General features: G+C 43.8%; 1 protein-coding gene across 1 annotated transcript in view; it reads left to right on the forward strand.

Moving 5' to 3' along the window:
* The first annotated feature begins 414 nt into the window (after window positions 1-414).
* Window positions 415-16,392, forward strand: part of LOC126202946 (uncharacterized) — a 126,775-nt gene continuing 110,797 nt past the window's right edge. Inside the window, exon 1 of the mRNA XM_049937048.1 lies at window positions 415-1,036. Within this exon, the coding sequence (XP_049793005.1) occupies window positions 481-1,036 (556 nt within the window). The 5' untranslated portion in view covers window positions 415-480. The remainder of the gene's footprint in view (window positions 1,037-16,392) is intronic.

The raw sequence follows: 16,392 nt of genomic DNA on the forward strand, positions 1-16,392 counted from the left end.
AATTTTTGAAGACGAATTTTACATGAGATCCTATTGGTAACCGTGGATAATCCGCCATTGCAACAAGAAACAATACGCTATCGGAAATGCTGTGTTTATTGTGGAAAGTGTTTACAAACTTGCGAAGTGTGTGAGTTATTCTTAGAAGATCCAGTACAGAGGTTCTACTTTCACCAGCATTAGAAGCGGACTCATACCTATATTTTTCAATAAATATTATCGAAATGAATGTTAAGCTTAAAGATACATATATTCGAGAACTGGATCAGTCTTTGTTCTTGAATGTATAGCAAACGAAAAAAGATCACATTAGAAGCTCTAACAGAAAACATAAGCTTTCTCAAGACTAATGTGAACCGGTGTACGAGTTTCCCATCTTCAAAAAATTTATTAACATTAACGTTTTTGCGCATTCTATTTCTTGTGACCAACTAACAAATTCTACGATTTTTAACCATCATCTATTCCACACATTTCGAAATGAGTATTTCAAATTTTACTACACAGCCTGTGATACAGCAGCAACCCAAACTCGAGACTGAACAGCTCCACTGCAATGCAGCCATGCACGTCTCCAACCCTCAAGTTGAGCCTGTTTTTATTCATCCTACAAACGGATCAAGTTTGTCATATGGAGGGAGTTCTAGTACACCAGTTGAGTCAATGCCTGCAGGTGCAGCGAACATTCAGCAACCACCAGGAATGTGTTCTGAGTCCAACCACTCAGAGCATCTGTTGCCATCACAGAAATACAGCAACGGTGGTACTGCACTTGTGAATATGGGGGACATCCCGACTGTAATGCAGCAACAACTGGGTGATAGAGGAGCTCTTACAGGAATCAACATTCCATACCCAGCGGCAGTAACAAGTGGGGCACCAACAACACTTTTGACATTTCAACCTGCAGGGCGAACATTTGTGGCAGCTCCAGCGACTGGAGTTTGGCCAGTCAAGATCATGCAGAATGCCTCAACAATGACAGAGGAGTCAGAGCTACAAGCAATGCCGAAAATAGGACCAGTTCATGTTCCAGGTGAGTAATTACTGTTCAAGGTCTATATGAATTGCTACAAAACTCCTTTGGTGAAAGTCTGCTTGGTTGGGGCGATACAAATAGATTTTACCCCCACATGTTGATTGAAACTGTTGGTAACAAATCTAGCTGTACACCTCTGAACTGCTTCAATGTCTGCCTTTAATCCTACCTGGTGGGGATCCCAAACACTCAAGAAGTACCTAAGAGTGGGTTGCATAAGTGTTGTAACTTATATATGATATCATTTGTAGGTGAGCTACACCATTCTAAATCAATCCTAATAAACTGAAGCCTTCCCTACAATCATCCTTACATGCTCATTCCATTTCATATCGCTTTGCTGTGTTGCACCTAGATATTTAGTCGACATGATTGTTTAAGCAGCACACCATTACAGGATTGCTTTTCCCACCAATCTGCAAATAACTTTCATTTTTCTGCACTCAACACATCAAATAGAAATTGCATCTAAGTTATTAGTAAACTGCTACTCACACTATCCATCAGATTGTTATTTCCTACACACTTCCTTGGGGACTCCTAACAGCATCCTTGTCCCTGATGAACACAAGCTGTGGAGGACAAAATATTGGGTTCTGTTACTAAAGAAGTCTTTGAGCGACTCACATATCTGGGAAGCAATTGCATTTGCATGGATCTTCATTAAAAGCCTGCAGTGGGGCATAATGTCAAACACTTTCCTTTTATCTAGGAATATAGAGTTTAACTATTGCCCTTCATTCATGATTTGCAGGATGTCATGAGAAAAGGGAAGCTGAGTTCGGCGTGAGTGATACTTTCTAAATGTGTGCCGATTTGTGCACAGAAGCCTTACTGTGTTGAGCAAAGTTATTGTATTCAGACTTAGACAATGTTCAAGAATACTGCAGCATGTGGATGTTAAGGATATGGGTCTGTAATTTTGCAGGGCCATTCTTTTACCTTTCTTATATCCAGGAGTTAGCTGCACTTTTTTTTCAGTCTCTGGGAATTTGTGCTGTGTGAGAGATCTGCGATAAATTCAAGCTAAGTCAGGGCCAATGCTGTAGAGTACTGTCTGTAAAACCGAATTGTGATTCCATCTGAACATGGTGACTTATTGGTTTTTAACCCTTTTAGTTGCTTGCCTATGCCAGTGATGCCCATTTTTATGTTCTCCATATGGGAGTCTGTGCAATGGTCAAATGGTGGTAGGCTTTGTCTGTGTGATCATCTTGCATGAATGACTTTTAAACATGAAAATTAAAACTTCAGCTTTCAGTTAACTAGGGCCTATCTTCTATTGCTACACCAGACAGGGCAGCAAGTGACTGGATAGATGCTGTTCACCTGCAGGTGGGAGGCAGGGAAGTATACAATATCTGTCTGCAAATAATGTAATTCTAACAGTGTGTATATTTTGTTTCTGAGCTGGAGAAAGAGAAGCACTTCATCATGTGCTTACATTCCTAAAACTCGCACTTACACTGGCCAGTGCAGTAGAACAATAGACCATTACTATGGGTGACACAGGTCTACATGGACGTGCTGTAATATGACATTGAATCTTATAATTTACAGTGTCATGTAAGCCGGAATTGTAATAGCACAGTGAAAACAGTTACAAATGAAAACAGAAAATGTAATCAATTAAAGAACATTAGTCCTTCATCCTTCCAAGTCTTAGCCTCGTTTCCCTTGAACGTCAAGACAATACTAAAGAAACAGAGATGAGTTGGGAGATATGATACTGTGAGAAGATCTAAGTTGGAACAAGGCTGCTAGAGTACAGCACGTTCCCTCAAAATTACTGAGGTCCTTGGGAGAGCCAACTGTGACAAAATTACTGAAATTGACTGTAGTAAAGCAAAAGCAGTAATGCTGAACTCTATTTTAAAATTTTCATTTACAAATGAAAATCCAGGTCTGTTGCCCAGATTTAATTCTCTCACCAATGTGAAATTGATTGATATAAATATTAGTGTCAGTGGTTTTGAGAAGCAGCTGAAATTACTAAAACTCAACAAAATTCCAGGGTGCAATGGAATCCCTGTTGGATTCTATACGGAACTTGTGGCTGAGTTGGCCTCTCTTTTAACCACAATCTACAGTTGATCCCCCAAACAGAAAATCATGGCCAATAGTTGAAAGGAAAAACAGATCACACCCATCTACAGGAAGAGATTACACCTCAATAATTATTTCAGTTGGGGGAGTGCCTGTCATAGAACTGCTGAGGCTCCTAAACAATTCTGTATTTGCAATACCACTGATGTCGGATGTGGGAGGTATGAATATAAAAAGACTTGCATACTTTTCTTACTTTCATTCTATTGTGTCATATGGGATCATATTTTGGGATAACTCGTCAAACTGAGCAAAAGTTTTTATAGTGCAAAGACAAGGAATTTGGAATTCTAACCATGGCTTCTCAGTATATTTATTCCTTAATGAAATTTGTTGCAAATAATATGTCTCTGTTTCCAACTAATAGCTCAATACATAGTATCAATACGAGGAATAAGATCAATGTACATAAAGACCTGAAGTCATTTACCTGGTCCGAAAAGGGGTCCAGTACTCGGGAACACACATTTTCAATAAATTGCCAGCAACCATTAAAAACTTGGTTTCAGATAAAGCACAGTTTAGTCAGAATTTCAAAGACTTTTTGGTAGACAACTCCTTCTACTCTCTAGATGGATCTTAACAGGGAATGTTATAACAGCTTAAGTAAAAATGTCTGTTAGTTTTCAGTTTTGACAGCACTTGGTCACAACAGTCAAGATTACATACCTTGTGTATGATAAAGTTATTAAAAGTGCATAACTATGTTTCATTCTGACAGTGCATTAATTTTGTAAATAGGCTAGTAGAAGTTCCATTTTACTGTAATGCATTCACATATCTTGACAGTCTCCTTCTGGACAGTCTCATAAGAAATAACCAGGGAAGTGAGTATTACATTCAAACATTCTATGTTTTTATGTTATGCTTTCTGACATGTTCCACAGCCATGAGAATCATCTGATTCTTGGGTCTATGGAACAAAAACTAAATCTAATCTAAACTAATCAAAATGGTAGCAGACAACTATTTGTCATATAATCTTGGAACTTATTCAGATCTCAGACATTATAAGGTATGTCTAACAGAATGGCCTCCTCCATGCCAAACAGCATGGATTCCAGTAACATTGATCTCTTGAAACCCATCTCATATGTATCACCCATGGCATTCTGAAACCTTTCGAGCAAGATGAAGAGGTAGATGCAGCAAGTCTCAATTTCCAAAAAAGCATTTGACTCAGTATCACATCTTCGCTTATTATCAAAAGTACAGTTGTATGGCATATCAACTGGTATTTGTGTCTGGATTCAGGACTTTTCGGTATGTAGAACAAAGCATGTTATCTACACTACTGGCCATTAAAATTGCTACACCAAGAAGAAATGCAGATGATAAACGGGTATTCATTGGACAAATATACACTCCTGGAAATTGAAATAAGAACACCGTGAATTCATTGTCCCAGGAAGGGGAAACTTTATTGACACATTCCTGGGGTCAGATACATCACATGATCACACTGACAGAACCACAGGCACATAGACACAGGCAACAGAGCATGCACAATGTCGGCACTAGTACAGTGTATATCCACCTTTCGCAGCAATGCAGGCTGCTATTCTCCCATGGAGACGATCGTAGAGATGCTGCATGTAGTCCTGTGGAACGGCTTGCCATGCCATTTCCACCTGGCGCCTCAGTTGGACCAGCGTTCGTGCTGGACGTGCAGACCGCATGAGACGACGCTTCATCCAGTCCCAAACATGCTCAATGGGGGACAGATCCGGAGATCTTGCTGGCCAGGGTAGTTGACTTACACCTTCTAGAGCACGTTGGGTGGCACAGGATACATGCGGACGTGCATTGTCCTGTTGGAACAGCAAGTTCCCTTGCCGGTCTAGGAATGGTAGAACGATGGGTTCGATGACGGTTTGGATGTACCGTGCACTATTCAGTGTCCCCTCGACGATCACCAGTGGTGTACGGCCAGTGTAGGAGATCGCTCCCCACACCATGATGCCCGGTGTTGGCCCTGTGTGCCTCGGTCGTATGCAGTCCTGATTGTGGCGCTCACCTACACGGCGCCAAACACGCATACGACCATCATTGGCACCAAGGCAGAAGCGACTCTCATCGCTGAAGACGACACGTCTCCATTCGTCCCTCCATTCACGCCTGTCGCGACACCACTGGAGGCGGGCTGCACGATGTTGGGGCGTGAGCGGAAGACGGCCTAACGGTGTGCGGGACCGTAGCCCAGCTTCATGGAGACGGTTGCGAATGGTCCTCGCCGATACCCCAGGAGCAACAGTGTCCCTAATTTGCTGGGAAGTGGCGGTGCGGTCCCCTACGGCACTGCGTAGGATCCTACGGTCTTGGCGTGCATCCGTGCGTCGCTGCGGTCCGGTCCCAGGTCGACGGGCACGTGCACCTTCCGCCGACCACTGGCGACAACATCGATGTACTGTGGAGAGCAATTCTGCGGTACGTCCACCCGGCCTCCCGCACGCCCACTATACGCCCTCGCTCAAAGTCCGTCAACTGCACATACGGTTCACGTCCACGCTGCCGCGGCATGCTACCAGTGTTAAAGACTGCGATGGAGCTCCGTATGCCACGGCAAACTGGCTGACACTGACGGCGGCGGTGCACAAATGCTGCGCAGCTAGCGCCATTCGACGGCCAACACCGCGGTTCCTGGTGTGTCCGTTGTGCCTTGCGTGTGATCATTGCTTGTACAGCCCTCTCGCAGTGTCCGGAGCAAGTATGGTGGGTCTGACACACCGGTGTCAATGTGTTCTTTTTTCCATTTCCAGGAGTGTATTATACTAGAACTGACATGTGATTACATTTTCACGCGATTTGGGTGCATAGATCGTGAGAAATCAGTACCTAGAACAACCACCTCTGGCCATAATAATGGCCTTGATACGCCTGGGCATTGAGTCAAACAGAGCTTGGATGGCGTGTACAGGTACAGCTGCCCATGCAACTTCAACACGATACCACAGATCATCAAGAGTAGTGACTGGTGTATTGTGACGAGCCAGTTGCTCGGCCACTATTGACCATACGTTTTCAATTGGTGAGAGATCTGGAGAATGTGCTGGACAGGGCAGCAATCGAACATTTTCTGTATCCAGAAAGGTACGTACAGGACCTGCAACATGCGGTCATGCATTATCCTGCTGAAATTTAGGGTTTTACAGGGAACGAATGAAGGGTAGAGCCACGGGTCGTAACACATCTGAAATGTATCGTCCACTGTTCAAAGTGCTGTCCATGGGAACAAGAGGTGACCGAGATGTGTAACTAGTGGCACCCCATACCATCATGCCGGGTGATACGCCAGTATGGCGATGACGAATGTCACCAAACACAGATGCGACCATCATGATGCTGTAAACAGAACCTGGATTCATCCACAAAAAATGACGTTTTGCCATTCATGCACCCAGGTTCATCGTAGAGTACACCATCACAGGCACTCCTGTCTGTGATGCAGCGGCAAGGGTAACTGCAGACATGGTCTCCGAGCTGATAGTCCATGCTGCTCCAAACGCCGTCGAACTGTTCGTGCAGATGGTTGTTGTCTCGCAAATGTCCCCATCTGTTGACTTAAGGATCGAGACGTGGCTGCACGATCCGTTACAGCGATGCGGATAAGATGCCTGTCATCTCAACTGCTAGTGATACGAGGTCATTGGGATCCAGCACGGCATTCCATATTACCCTCCTGAACCCACCAATTCCATATTCTGCTAACAGTCAATGGATCTCGACCTAACGAGAGTAGCAATGTCGCGATACGATAAACTGCAATCGCGATAGGCTACAATCCAACCTTTATCAAAGTTGGAAACGTGATGGTACCCATTTCTCCTCTTTACACGAGGCATCACAACAACGTTTCAGCAGGCAATGCCGGTCAACTGCTGTTTGTGTATGAGAAATTGGTTGGAAACTTTCCTCATGTCAGCACGTTGTAGGTGTTGCCACCAATGCCAACTTTGTGTGAATGCTCTGAAAAGCTAATCATTTGCATATCACGGCATCTTCTTCCTGTTGGTTAAATTTCGCATCTGTAGCACGTCATCTTCGTGGTGTAGCAATTTTAATGGCCAGTAGTGTAGCATGAAGAGTCAGTAACAGACGTAGAAGTAAGTTTGGGTGTGCTCCAGGGATGTTAGGTGGGACCCTTGCTGTTCATGTTGTATAATAATGATCATGACTTGGCAGACAAAATTAACGGCAACCTTAAACATTAGTCAGAGATGTAGTTATCTGTAATGACTTATTGTGAGAAAAGCTACATAAATATTTAATCAGATCTGAACAAGATTTAAAAGTGGGACAAAGATTGCAAACCGTATGTTCAAAAATGTAAAATTGTACACTTCCTAAAATGAAAAAAAAAGATAGCAAACATACCCTGTATGTTAAAAAATGTAAAATTGCATACTTCATAAAATGGAAAAAAAAGTTTTATCTTCTGACTGCAGTATCAGTGAGTCACAGCTGGAAACAGTCAACTCGTTCATATACCTTTATGTAACAGTTTGTATGATTGTGAAATGGAACTATCACATAGGCTCTGACATGGGTAAAGCAGGTGGCAGACTTCAGTTTGATGATAGAATATTAGGGAATTGCAGCCATTCTACATAAGAGATTGCTTACAAGTGACTCGTGCCACCCATCTTAGAACATTGCTCAAGTAGATGAGTCCCTTACCAAGTAGGACTAAAAGACAATATTGAACCTATACACTGAAGTGCAGTACAAATAGTCACAGGTTATACAAATACATAGTTTCACAGTGATATATAATGATAAAATTCACTTGGGCTTTGAACCGCATCAAATGGTTTGAAATCCACAAGCGTTTGGCCGAGCACTCCTCGGCCACTGTGAAGTGGTGACTGTTGAACAGTTGCTGATGTCACCCTTATACAGCCACGCTACCTTCAGTGACATCACTAGTGTTTGCTCCAAAGCTATAAATGGTAATGTTGTTTCACACGTGCCACCCCCACTTCTACCTTCTGATGGCCATGTTCCAAGCTGTGCTTAGCTGCAGGCCACCATCTTTATTAATGATGTTATCAGGAATTTTTATCTCAGTCACTTTTTTTATGATGCTGTCTGTGTATTAACAGATGTCTCGGCAAATGCAATACAATGCCTATTTTCTTCAGCATGTTCCACTACTACTGATGTCTCAGGATACCATGAGCAAAAACATCTCTTGTTTTCTAGATGGCATTGTTCAGTAGTAAGTATAGTCTGTCCAACATATAATTATCCACACAAAATCTTCTAAAAACACCAGGAGTGTATAAGATACTGTGTTTGTGTGGACAGTTTTATGTCAGACAGACTGTATGTACTATTGAACTGTGCCATGTAGAACATGAGAGGTGTTTTTGCCTCAGGTATCCTGAGAAATGAGCACTAGCGGAAGATATTCTAGAAAACATACTCAGTATTGCATTTGCTAAGACATCTGATATTTTGTAGACTAATAGTTTTTGGCAGAACATCATAAAAGAAGTGACTGAGATAAAAGTTTCTGAAAACATCCTCAATACAGATGGGGGCCTCCAGTTAAGCACTACTTGGAACCTGGCCATTTGAAGGCTGAACTGAGCACTGCAAATGTGTGATAAAAATATTGTTACATTCCATTCTGGATTTTCCATTGTTTGGTTCATGAAAACTTTACCATATGTGGCACTGGATCAAGCACCTGTGATGTCACTGAAGGTAGTGCGACCATACAAGGATGGCAACAGCAATCCTTCGGCTGTCACCTCTTGACAGTGGCTAAGGAATGCTCAGCCAAAAGCTCGTTGATTTTGAACCACGTAATGTGGTTGGAAGCCCGAGAGAATTTTGTTGGTCACAAGTTTGTTTAACCATGGGAGAGTGTCACAAGCTGAAGAAACGTGCCATGTGCTTCACAGAGAGTTGCTGAACATTCATGTAGATGTAGAACCATTCCAACAGGTGTATAAGATATACGAGATCAACAAAATACCCTCAAACATTAAAAACATTGTAGTAATCTAATTTCTGAAGAAGATAGAAAGTACAAGATGACTTAGACAAAATTTCCAATTGGTGTGATGAATGGTAGCTAGCTGTAAATGTGGAAAAATATAAGTTAATGCGGATGAGGAGGAAGAACAGACCTGCAATGCTCTGATACAGTATTACGAGTGTCTTACTTGACACAGTCAAGTTGTTTAAATATCTCGGCATAACATTGCAAAGCAGTATTAGGTGGAATGAGCATGTGAAAACTGGTAGAGAAGGCAAATGGTCAACTTTGGTTTATTGGAAGAATTTTAGAAAAGAGTGGTTCACCTGCAAATAATTACGTATATAGGACACTAGTGTGATCTATTCTTGAGTAATGCTTGAGTGTTTCGAGTCTGTACCAGGTCAGATTGAAGGAAGACATCGCAGCTGTTCAGAGGTGGGATGCCAGATTTGTTACCGGTAGGTTCGAACAACATGTAAGTGTTACAGAGATGCTTTGGGAACCCCTGGTGAGAGGGCGGCATCTTTTTGAGAAACACTATTGAGAAAATTCAGAGAAGCTGACCACTGAATGATTCTATTGCCACCAACATACATCGCATGCAAGGACCCTGAAGACAAGATATGAGAAATTGGGCTCATACTGAGGCGTACAGACTGTTGTTTTTCCCTCAGTCTGTTTGCACCCTTCACCATGCACCATGCACCGGCTTGCAGAGTGTCTGTGTAGATATACAGGGTGTTACAAAAAGGTACGGCCAAACTTTCAGGAAACATTCCTCACTCACGAAGAAAGAAAATATGTTATGTGGACATGTGTCCGGAAACGCTTACTTTCCATTTTAGAGCTCATTTTATTGCTTCTCTTCAAATCACATTAATTGTGGAATGGAAACACACAGCAACAGAATGTACCAGCATGACTTCAAACACTTTGTTACAGGAAATGTTCAAAATGTCCTCCGTTAGCGAGGATACATGCATCCACCCTCCGTCGCATGGAATCCCTGATGCGCTGATGCAGCCCTGGAGAATGGCATATTGTATTACAGCCGTCCACAATATGAGCACGAAGAGTCTCTACATTTGGTACCGGGGTTGGGTAGACAAGAGCTTTCAAATGCCCCCATACATGAAAGTCAAGAGGGTTGAGGTCAGGAGACTGTGGAGGCCATGGAATTGGTCCGCCTCTACCAATCCATCGGTCACCGAATCTGTTGTTGAGAAGCGTACGAACACTTCGACTGAAATGTGCAGGAGCTCCATTGTGCATGGACCACATGTTGTGTCGTACTTGTAAAGGCACATGTTCTAGCAGCACAGGTAGAGTATCCCATATGAAATCATGATAATGTGCTCCTCACACACGAAGAAAGAAAATATGTTATGTGGACATGTGTCCGGAAACGCTTACTTTCCATTTTAGAGCTCATTTTATTACTTCTCTTCAAATCACATTAATTGTGGAATGGAAACACACAGCAACAGAATGTACCAGCATGACTTCAAACACTTTGTTACAGGAAATGTTCAAAATGTCCTCCGTTAGCGAGGATACATGCATCCACCCTCCGTCGCATGGAATCCCTGATGCGCTGATGCAGCCCTGGAGAATGGCGTATTGTATTACAGCCGTCCACAATATGAGCACGAAGAGTCTCTACATTTGGTACCGGGGTTGGGTAGACAAGAGCTTTCAAATGCCCCCATACATGAAAGTCAAGAGGGTTGAGGTCAGGAGACCGTGGAGGCCATGGAATTGGTCCGCCTCTACCAATCCATCGGTCACCGAATCTGTTGTTGAGAAGCGTACGAACACTTCGACTGAAATGTGCAGGAGCTCCATTGTGCATGGACCACATGTTGTGTCGTACTTGTAAAGGCACATGTTCTAGCAGCACAGGTAGAGTATCCCATATGAAATCATGATAACGTGCTCCATTGAGCGTAGGTGGAAGAACATGGGGCCCAGTCAAGACATCACCAACAATGCCTGCCCAAACGTTCACAGAAAATCTGTGTTGATGACGTGATTGCACAATTGCGTGCGGATTCTCGTCAGCCCACACATGTTGATTGTGAAAATTTACAATTTGATCACGTTGGAATGAAGCCTCATCCATAAAGAGAACATTTGCACTGAAATGAGGATTGACACATTGTTGGATGAACCATTCGCAGAAGTGTACCCGTGGAGGCCAATCAGCTGCTGATAGTGCCTGCACACGCTGTACATGGTACGGAAACAACTGGTTCTCCCGTAGCACTCTCCATACAGTGATGTGGTCAACAATACGTTGTACAGCAGCAACTTCTCTGACGCTGACATTAGGGTTATCATCAACTGCACGAAGAATTGCCTCGTCCATTGCAGGTGTCCTCGTCGTTCTAGGTCTTCCCCAGTCGCGAGTCATAGGCTGGAATGTTCCGTGCTCCCTAAGACGCCGATCAATTGCTTCGAACATCTTCCTGTCGGGACACCATCGTTCTGGAAATCTGTCTCGATACAAACGTACTATGCCACGGCTATTGCCCCGTGCTAATCCATACATCAAATGGGCATCTGCCAACTGTGCATTTGTAAACATTGCACTGACTGCAAAACCACATTCGTGATGCACATTAACCTGTTGATGCTATGTACTGATGTGTTTGATGCTAGTACTTTAGAGCAATGAGTCGCAGTGAATCGAGGAAGTACAGTACGTACTGACAAAACTAAAATGAGCTCTAACATGGAAATTAAGCGTTTCCAGACACATGTCCACATAACATCTTTTCTTTATTTGTGTGTGAGGAATGTTTCCTGAAAGTTTGGCCGTACCTTTTTGTAACACCCTGTAGATGTAGATGTAGATGTAGATGTAGACAGTTGCTGAAAGGTGTGAATATTTTTGAACGATCAGTTAAATAACTCATACTTGCAAAATACTGAAAATTTTTTTAGAGAAGAATAGAACAACTGAAAATGACTTTGGAGAATATCAGTTTGGGTTCCGGAAATTTACTTAAGAGAATGCTGTGGTTCATACAGTCAAAGGCTTTTGACAGGTCACAGAAAATGCCAGTAGCCTCTAATTTATTACGTAACAAATTAAGCACGTACTCACTGTAAGTGTAAATAGTTTTCTCTATATCAGAACCCTTAAGAAACCCAAACTGTGCCTTGAATAATATTTTATTTGCAGTTAGACTTGAACAATATATTATTTGCAGTCAGATGATTAAGGAGACGCTTGAATTGAACATTTTCAGATATTTTTGAAAAAGCCGGCAAAAGTGAAATTGGTCTATAGTTTGATGGTATGTCTTTATCCCCCTTCTTGTAAAGGTGCTTTAGCCAGTCTGGAAATGTTCTGCTGATAAGAGATTGATTACAAAAATAACTTAAGACAGAACTCAACTAGCATGAGCACTCTTTGATTAACTTCATTGATATGTTATCATACCCACTAGAATACTTAGATTTTAAGGATTTTATTATTGATGCTACTTCTTTGGGAGACATGAGTGTCATTTCCATTTTACTGAAGGTATTTTTAAAGACTAGTCTCAGATATTCCATTGCACTGTTCAGTGAACCTGATAACCTCAAGCTGTAAGCAACAGAAATGAGGTATTTGTTCAAGAGGTTTTCAAAGCTAAGTGCACTTGTTAACAATGTCTCATTTGATAAGAGACAGCAAAGGGCTTGGAAGAGTAGTTGAATGGGGAAATACGGAAGCGTCCGATCCCACCCGTCTGCTTTGACCCATGACGTCACAAATATGGGGGAAACAAAAACAAACACACACACTTTCCACAAGAAGCCTAATGACACTAACGGGACAAGCGCGGGAAATGGGGTGTTTTGGGTGGTGGGCAAACTAAATATAAACAAATTTAGACGCCTTGCGTAGCTACAACGTGTAAGTGAAGACAGCCATGCATGAATACCCACCCACCTCCCCAGGGGTCGCAACCCCTGCAACCCATAGAAGATGAAGATGCTTCAGTAGCTGATTAGTGTTTTTTGTCTTTTAAAAAAAAAATCTCACGGGATAGAACGAACAGATCAGAAAGATAAAGATAATAAACTAAAACAGAAATTGGAGGAAACAGATAATTAAAATATGTAATAAGTGTTTTTAAATTTAAAAAAAAAAATCTCACGAGATAGAACGAACAGATCAGAAAAGTAAATAAAATAAAACAGAACTGGAGACAGCCACACTCAAACCAAACTCCGCGCCATCATGACGTCACACACGACAACACCCTTACGTCACGGGTCAAAGCCGACGCGTGGGATCGGACGCTTCTGTTGACCCTTGAATGGAATAGATAGTAAAATTTTAATAAAGCACAACCCAGCCTACAACAGGTGATGTATTCTTTTATTAAACATTTAGAGGCTGTGGATTCCCAGTGAAGCTAAATCGGAATGGATAGTGTCGTAAAAGAAAAAATCTGATTTGGGGAACATCTGCAACTGAGGATCTTATTAACTGAATTAAAAATCTGCTTCATTTGTAAATAATATGTCTTCATTGTACAACTAGTCCAGAGTTACATGACAAACACAGGTAAAGCTGTGATTAATGGCACTACTCACGTAATTTGTTAAGTCGTGGATATCTGGTGGGTGGACCAGTCAATAACGTGGGATCAAAATCATGTCTATGCGACACATGGGAGTGTAACAGAAATGCTAAGGTATGGGGAGGGACACAAATAAAATACAACATAGAAGATAAATAAGACGAGCATGCACATTTATGCATAAGTACAACAGACAAGAAACTAAATGGTGCAGCCCCATGGCTTACGAGCTGAGCATAGCAGACCTATGTAAGAACTAAATACATGAGAAAATAAGGAAAACTTTGTATTGACTGTGTAGCCAAAAAGATACACATCTGGTGGAGAGTGGCAAAACATCTGAAGCCTGTGTTCAGCAGATAAAACACAATGTGAATAAAAATTATAGATATCACCCTTGCAGGATCATAAAATAAGCACAAAACAGAAAAGTGCATGAGCAGGTGGCAAATAAATAAAACAGGGAAGAAACTAAGACAACCGATATTAGATACAAATAGAGACCTAATAAAAAAAATTTCTTTTACATATTGCATGATAAAATAAGATTCCGGTACATTAGAGATGTTAGAACTTCTAGTTTAACAAGTATATTTAGGAACGACACGACAACACATATATGTCACAGAGTAAGTTAACATGTGTACACGTTAGCGTTCAGATAAGCACTGAGTCTCAGTCTGGCGGCCGCTGCTCGGCTGGCCGCTTAGGTGGCGCCGCTGCTGCATGGCTGGCAGGCAGACAGTGCCGCACGTAGAGGACGTGCGTAATTGCGCGGCGGCACTTTAAATGATCGGTGAGTCACAACACTTTTCCCCCCTTTGAAATTGTTGCACTGGTCTTGATGGATGTGTCCTGGAGATGGCTGAAGTCTCGAGGAGGAGGCTTCCCGTACGGACGGAAGTGTCCCCGATGATAACGGGTCGAGATGACAGGAGACGTAGGGGTCGAATCTACTGGGGCCCCACGCACCAATCTGCCCGTTGCGGCCAGTCCAGTTGATATGACAGGAGACATGGGCGATGCGTCAGCGTCTGTTGGAGGAGGCGGCGAGCAGATGTACTCTGACACTGGTTGGTCCTCCGGTTCCCGCATGGGCACGTCGTCTGGTGGCATCCGTTCTGGTGCTGGCATCGCGATGACGGGTAGAGGGCGGCGTTGTGAGTATGGAGATGTGCCAAGATCCCGAGCATCAGGGAGAGTCAAGGGTGGTGTGGCGGCATTCGGAACAGGTGTGGTTGGCACCCGAGGCCGAAGCTGGTCCGAATGACGCACTGCAACACCTGTGTCCATCTGGATTTCATACAGGCGTCTGCCACGGTGTCTTAAGATGCGGCCCGGGCTCCATTTTGGCCGCCTGCCATATCCCCGTACCCAGACGAGGTCGTCGGCGGTGAACCGGCCAAGTGACGGCACCCGCGGCCGGGAGGTGGGAGGCCGCAGAAGATGAAGTAGAGTGCGGGGCTGTCGGCCATGTAAGAGCTCAGCCGGGCTGTGATCGCCCATGGGGGTGAAACGGTAAGACGCCAGGAACTGGAGAAGCGCCTCATCAGCAGCAGAAGAAGTCAGAAGTTTCCGCATTTGAGCCTTAAACGTGCGGACCAGTCGTTCAGCCTCACCGTTGGATTGTGGATGGAACGGCGGGGCCGTGACATGCGTAACACCGTGACGAGCACAAAAATCCGCAAAGTCAGAAGAGGCAAATTGCGGACCATTATCAGTAACAAGAGTAGAGGGGAGGCCTTCCAAAGAAAAAATGCGGGCGAGAGCACTGGTGGTTGCCGCGGTGGTAGGTGATGTGCAACGGACAATGAAAGGAAAGTTAGAGTAGGCGTCAATTACGAGGAGCCAATAAGTACCTAAAAAGGGTCCCGCAAAATCAGCATGAATGCGCTCCCAGGGCTTCTCAGGCGAAGGCCACGGTGACAAAGATGACTTCGGGGCAGCGGCCTGTGACGCACAAGAGCCGCAGGCAGCGACCATGTGTACGATTTCAGAGTCGATGCCAGGCCAGTACACATGACGGCGTGCCAGAGATTTGGTGCGCGACACACCCCAGTGCCCCTGGTGAAGGAGGCGCAAGACCGAAGCACGCAAAGACGCGGGGACCACAACACGCGGCGAAACATTGTCAGTGGAGAGGAGGATAACACCATCCCTAGCCGTGAGGCGGTAGCGCAAAGGGTAGTAGTTCCGCAACGGATCAGAAGTCTTAGCGGATGGGCGATAGGGCCAACCCGTCTGAATACAGCGTAAAACCCGGGAGAGGGTAGGGTCAGAACCCGTAGCAGCCGCCAGCCTGTCCCCAGTGATGGGGAACCCGTCCACAACCCGCTGCTCGGCAACATCCAGGTGGAAACACAAAAGTTCGTCCCTATCGAATGCCTGATCAGGGCCCATGGGGAGGCGAGACAAAGCATCAGCATTCGCATGTTGAGCCGTTGGCCGGAAATGAATCTCATAGTTGAAACGGGACAAGTAAAGAGCCCAACGCTGGAGGCGGTGTGCAGCCTTGTCGGGAAGTGACGTTGAGGGGTGAAACAAGGAAACAAGTGGTTTATGATCCGTAACAAGATGAAATTTTGTGCCATAGAGAAAAACACCAAACTTATGAAGAGCATAAATGATGGCCAAAGCTTCTTTCTCAATCTGAGAATACTTTTGTTGGGCATCCGTGA

Source organism: Schistocerca nitens, chromosome 9 (genome assembly GCF_023898315.1).
Source record: "Schistocerca nitens isolate TAMUIC-IGC-003100 chromosome 9, iqSchNite1.1, whole genome shotgun sequence".
NCBI classification, from domain to species: domain Eukaryota; kingdom Metazoa; phylum Arthropoda; class Insecta; order Orthoptera; family Acrididae; genus Schistocerca; species Schistocerca nitens.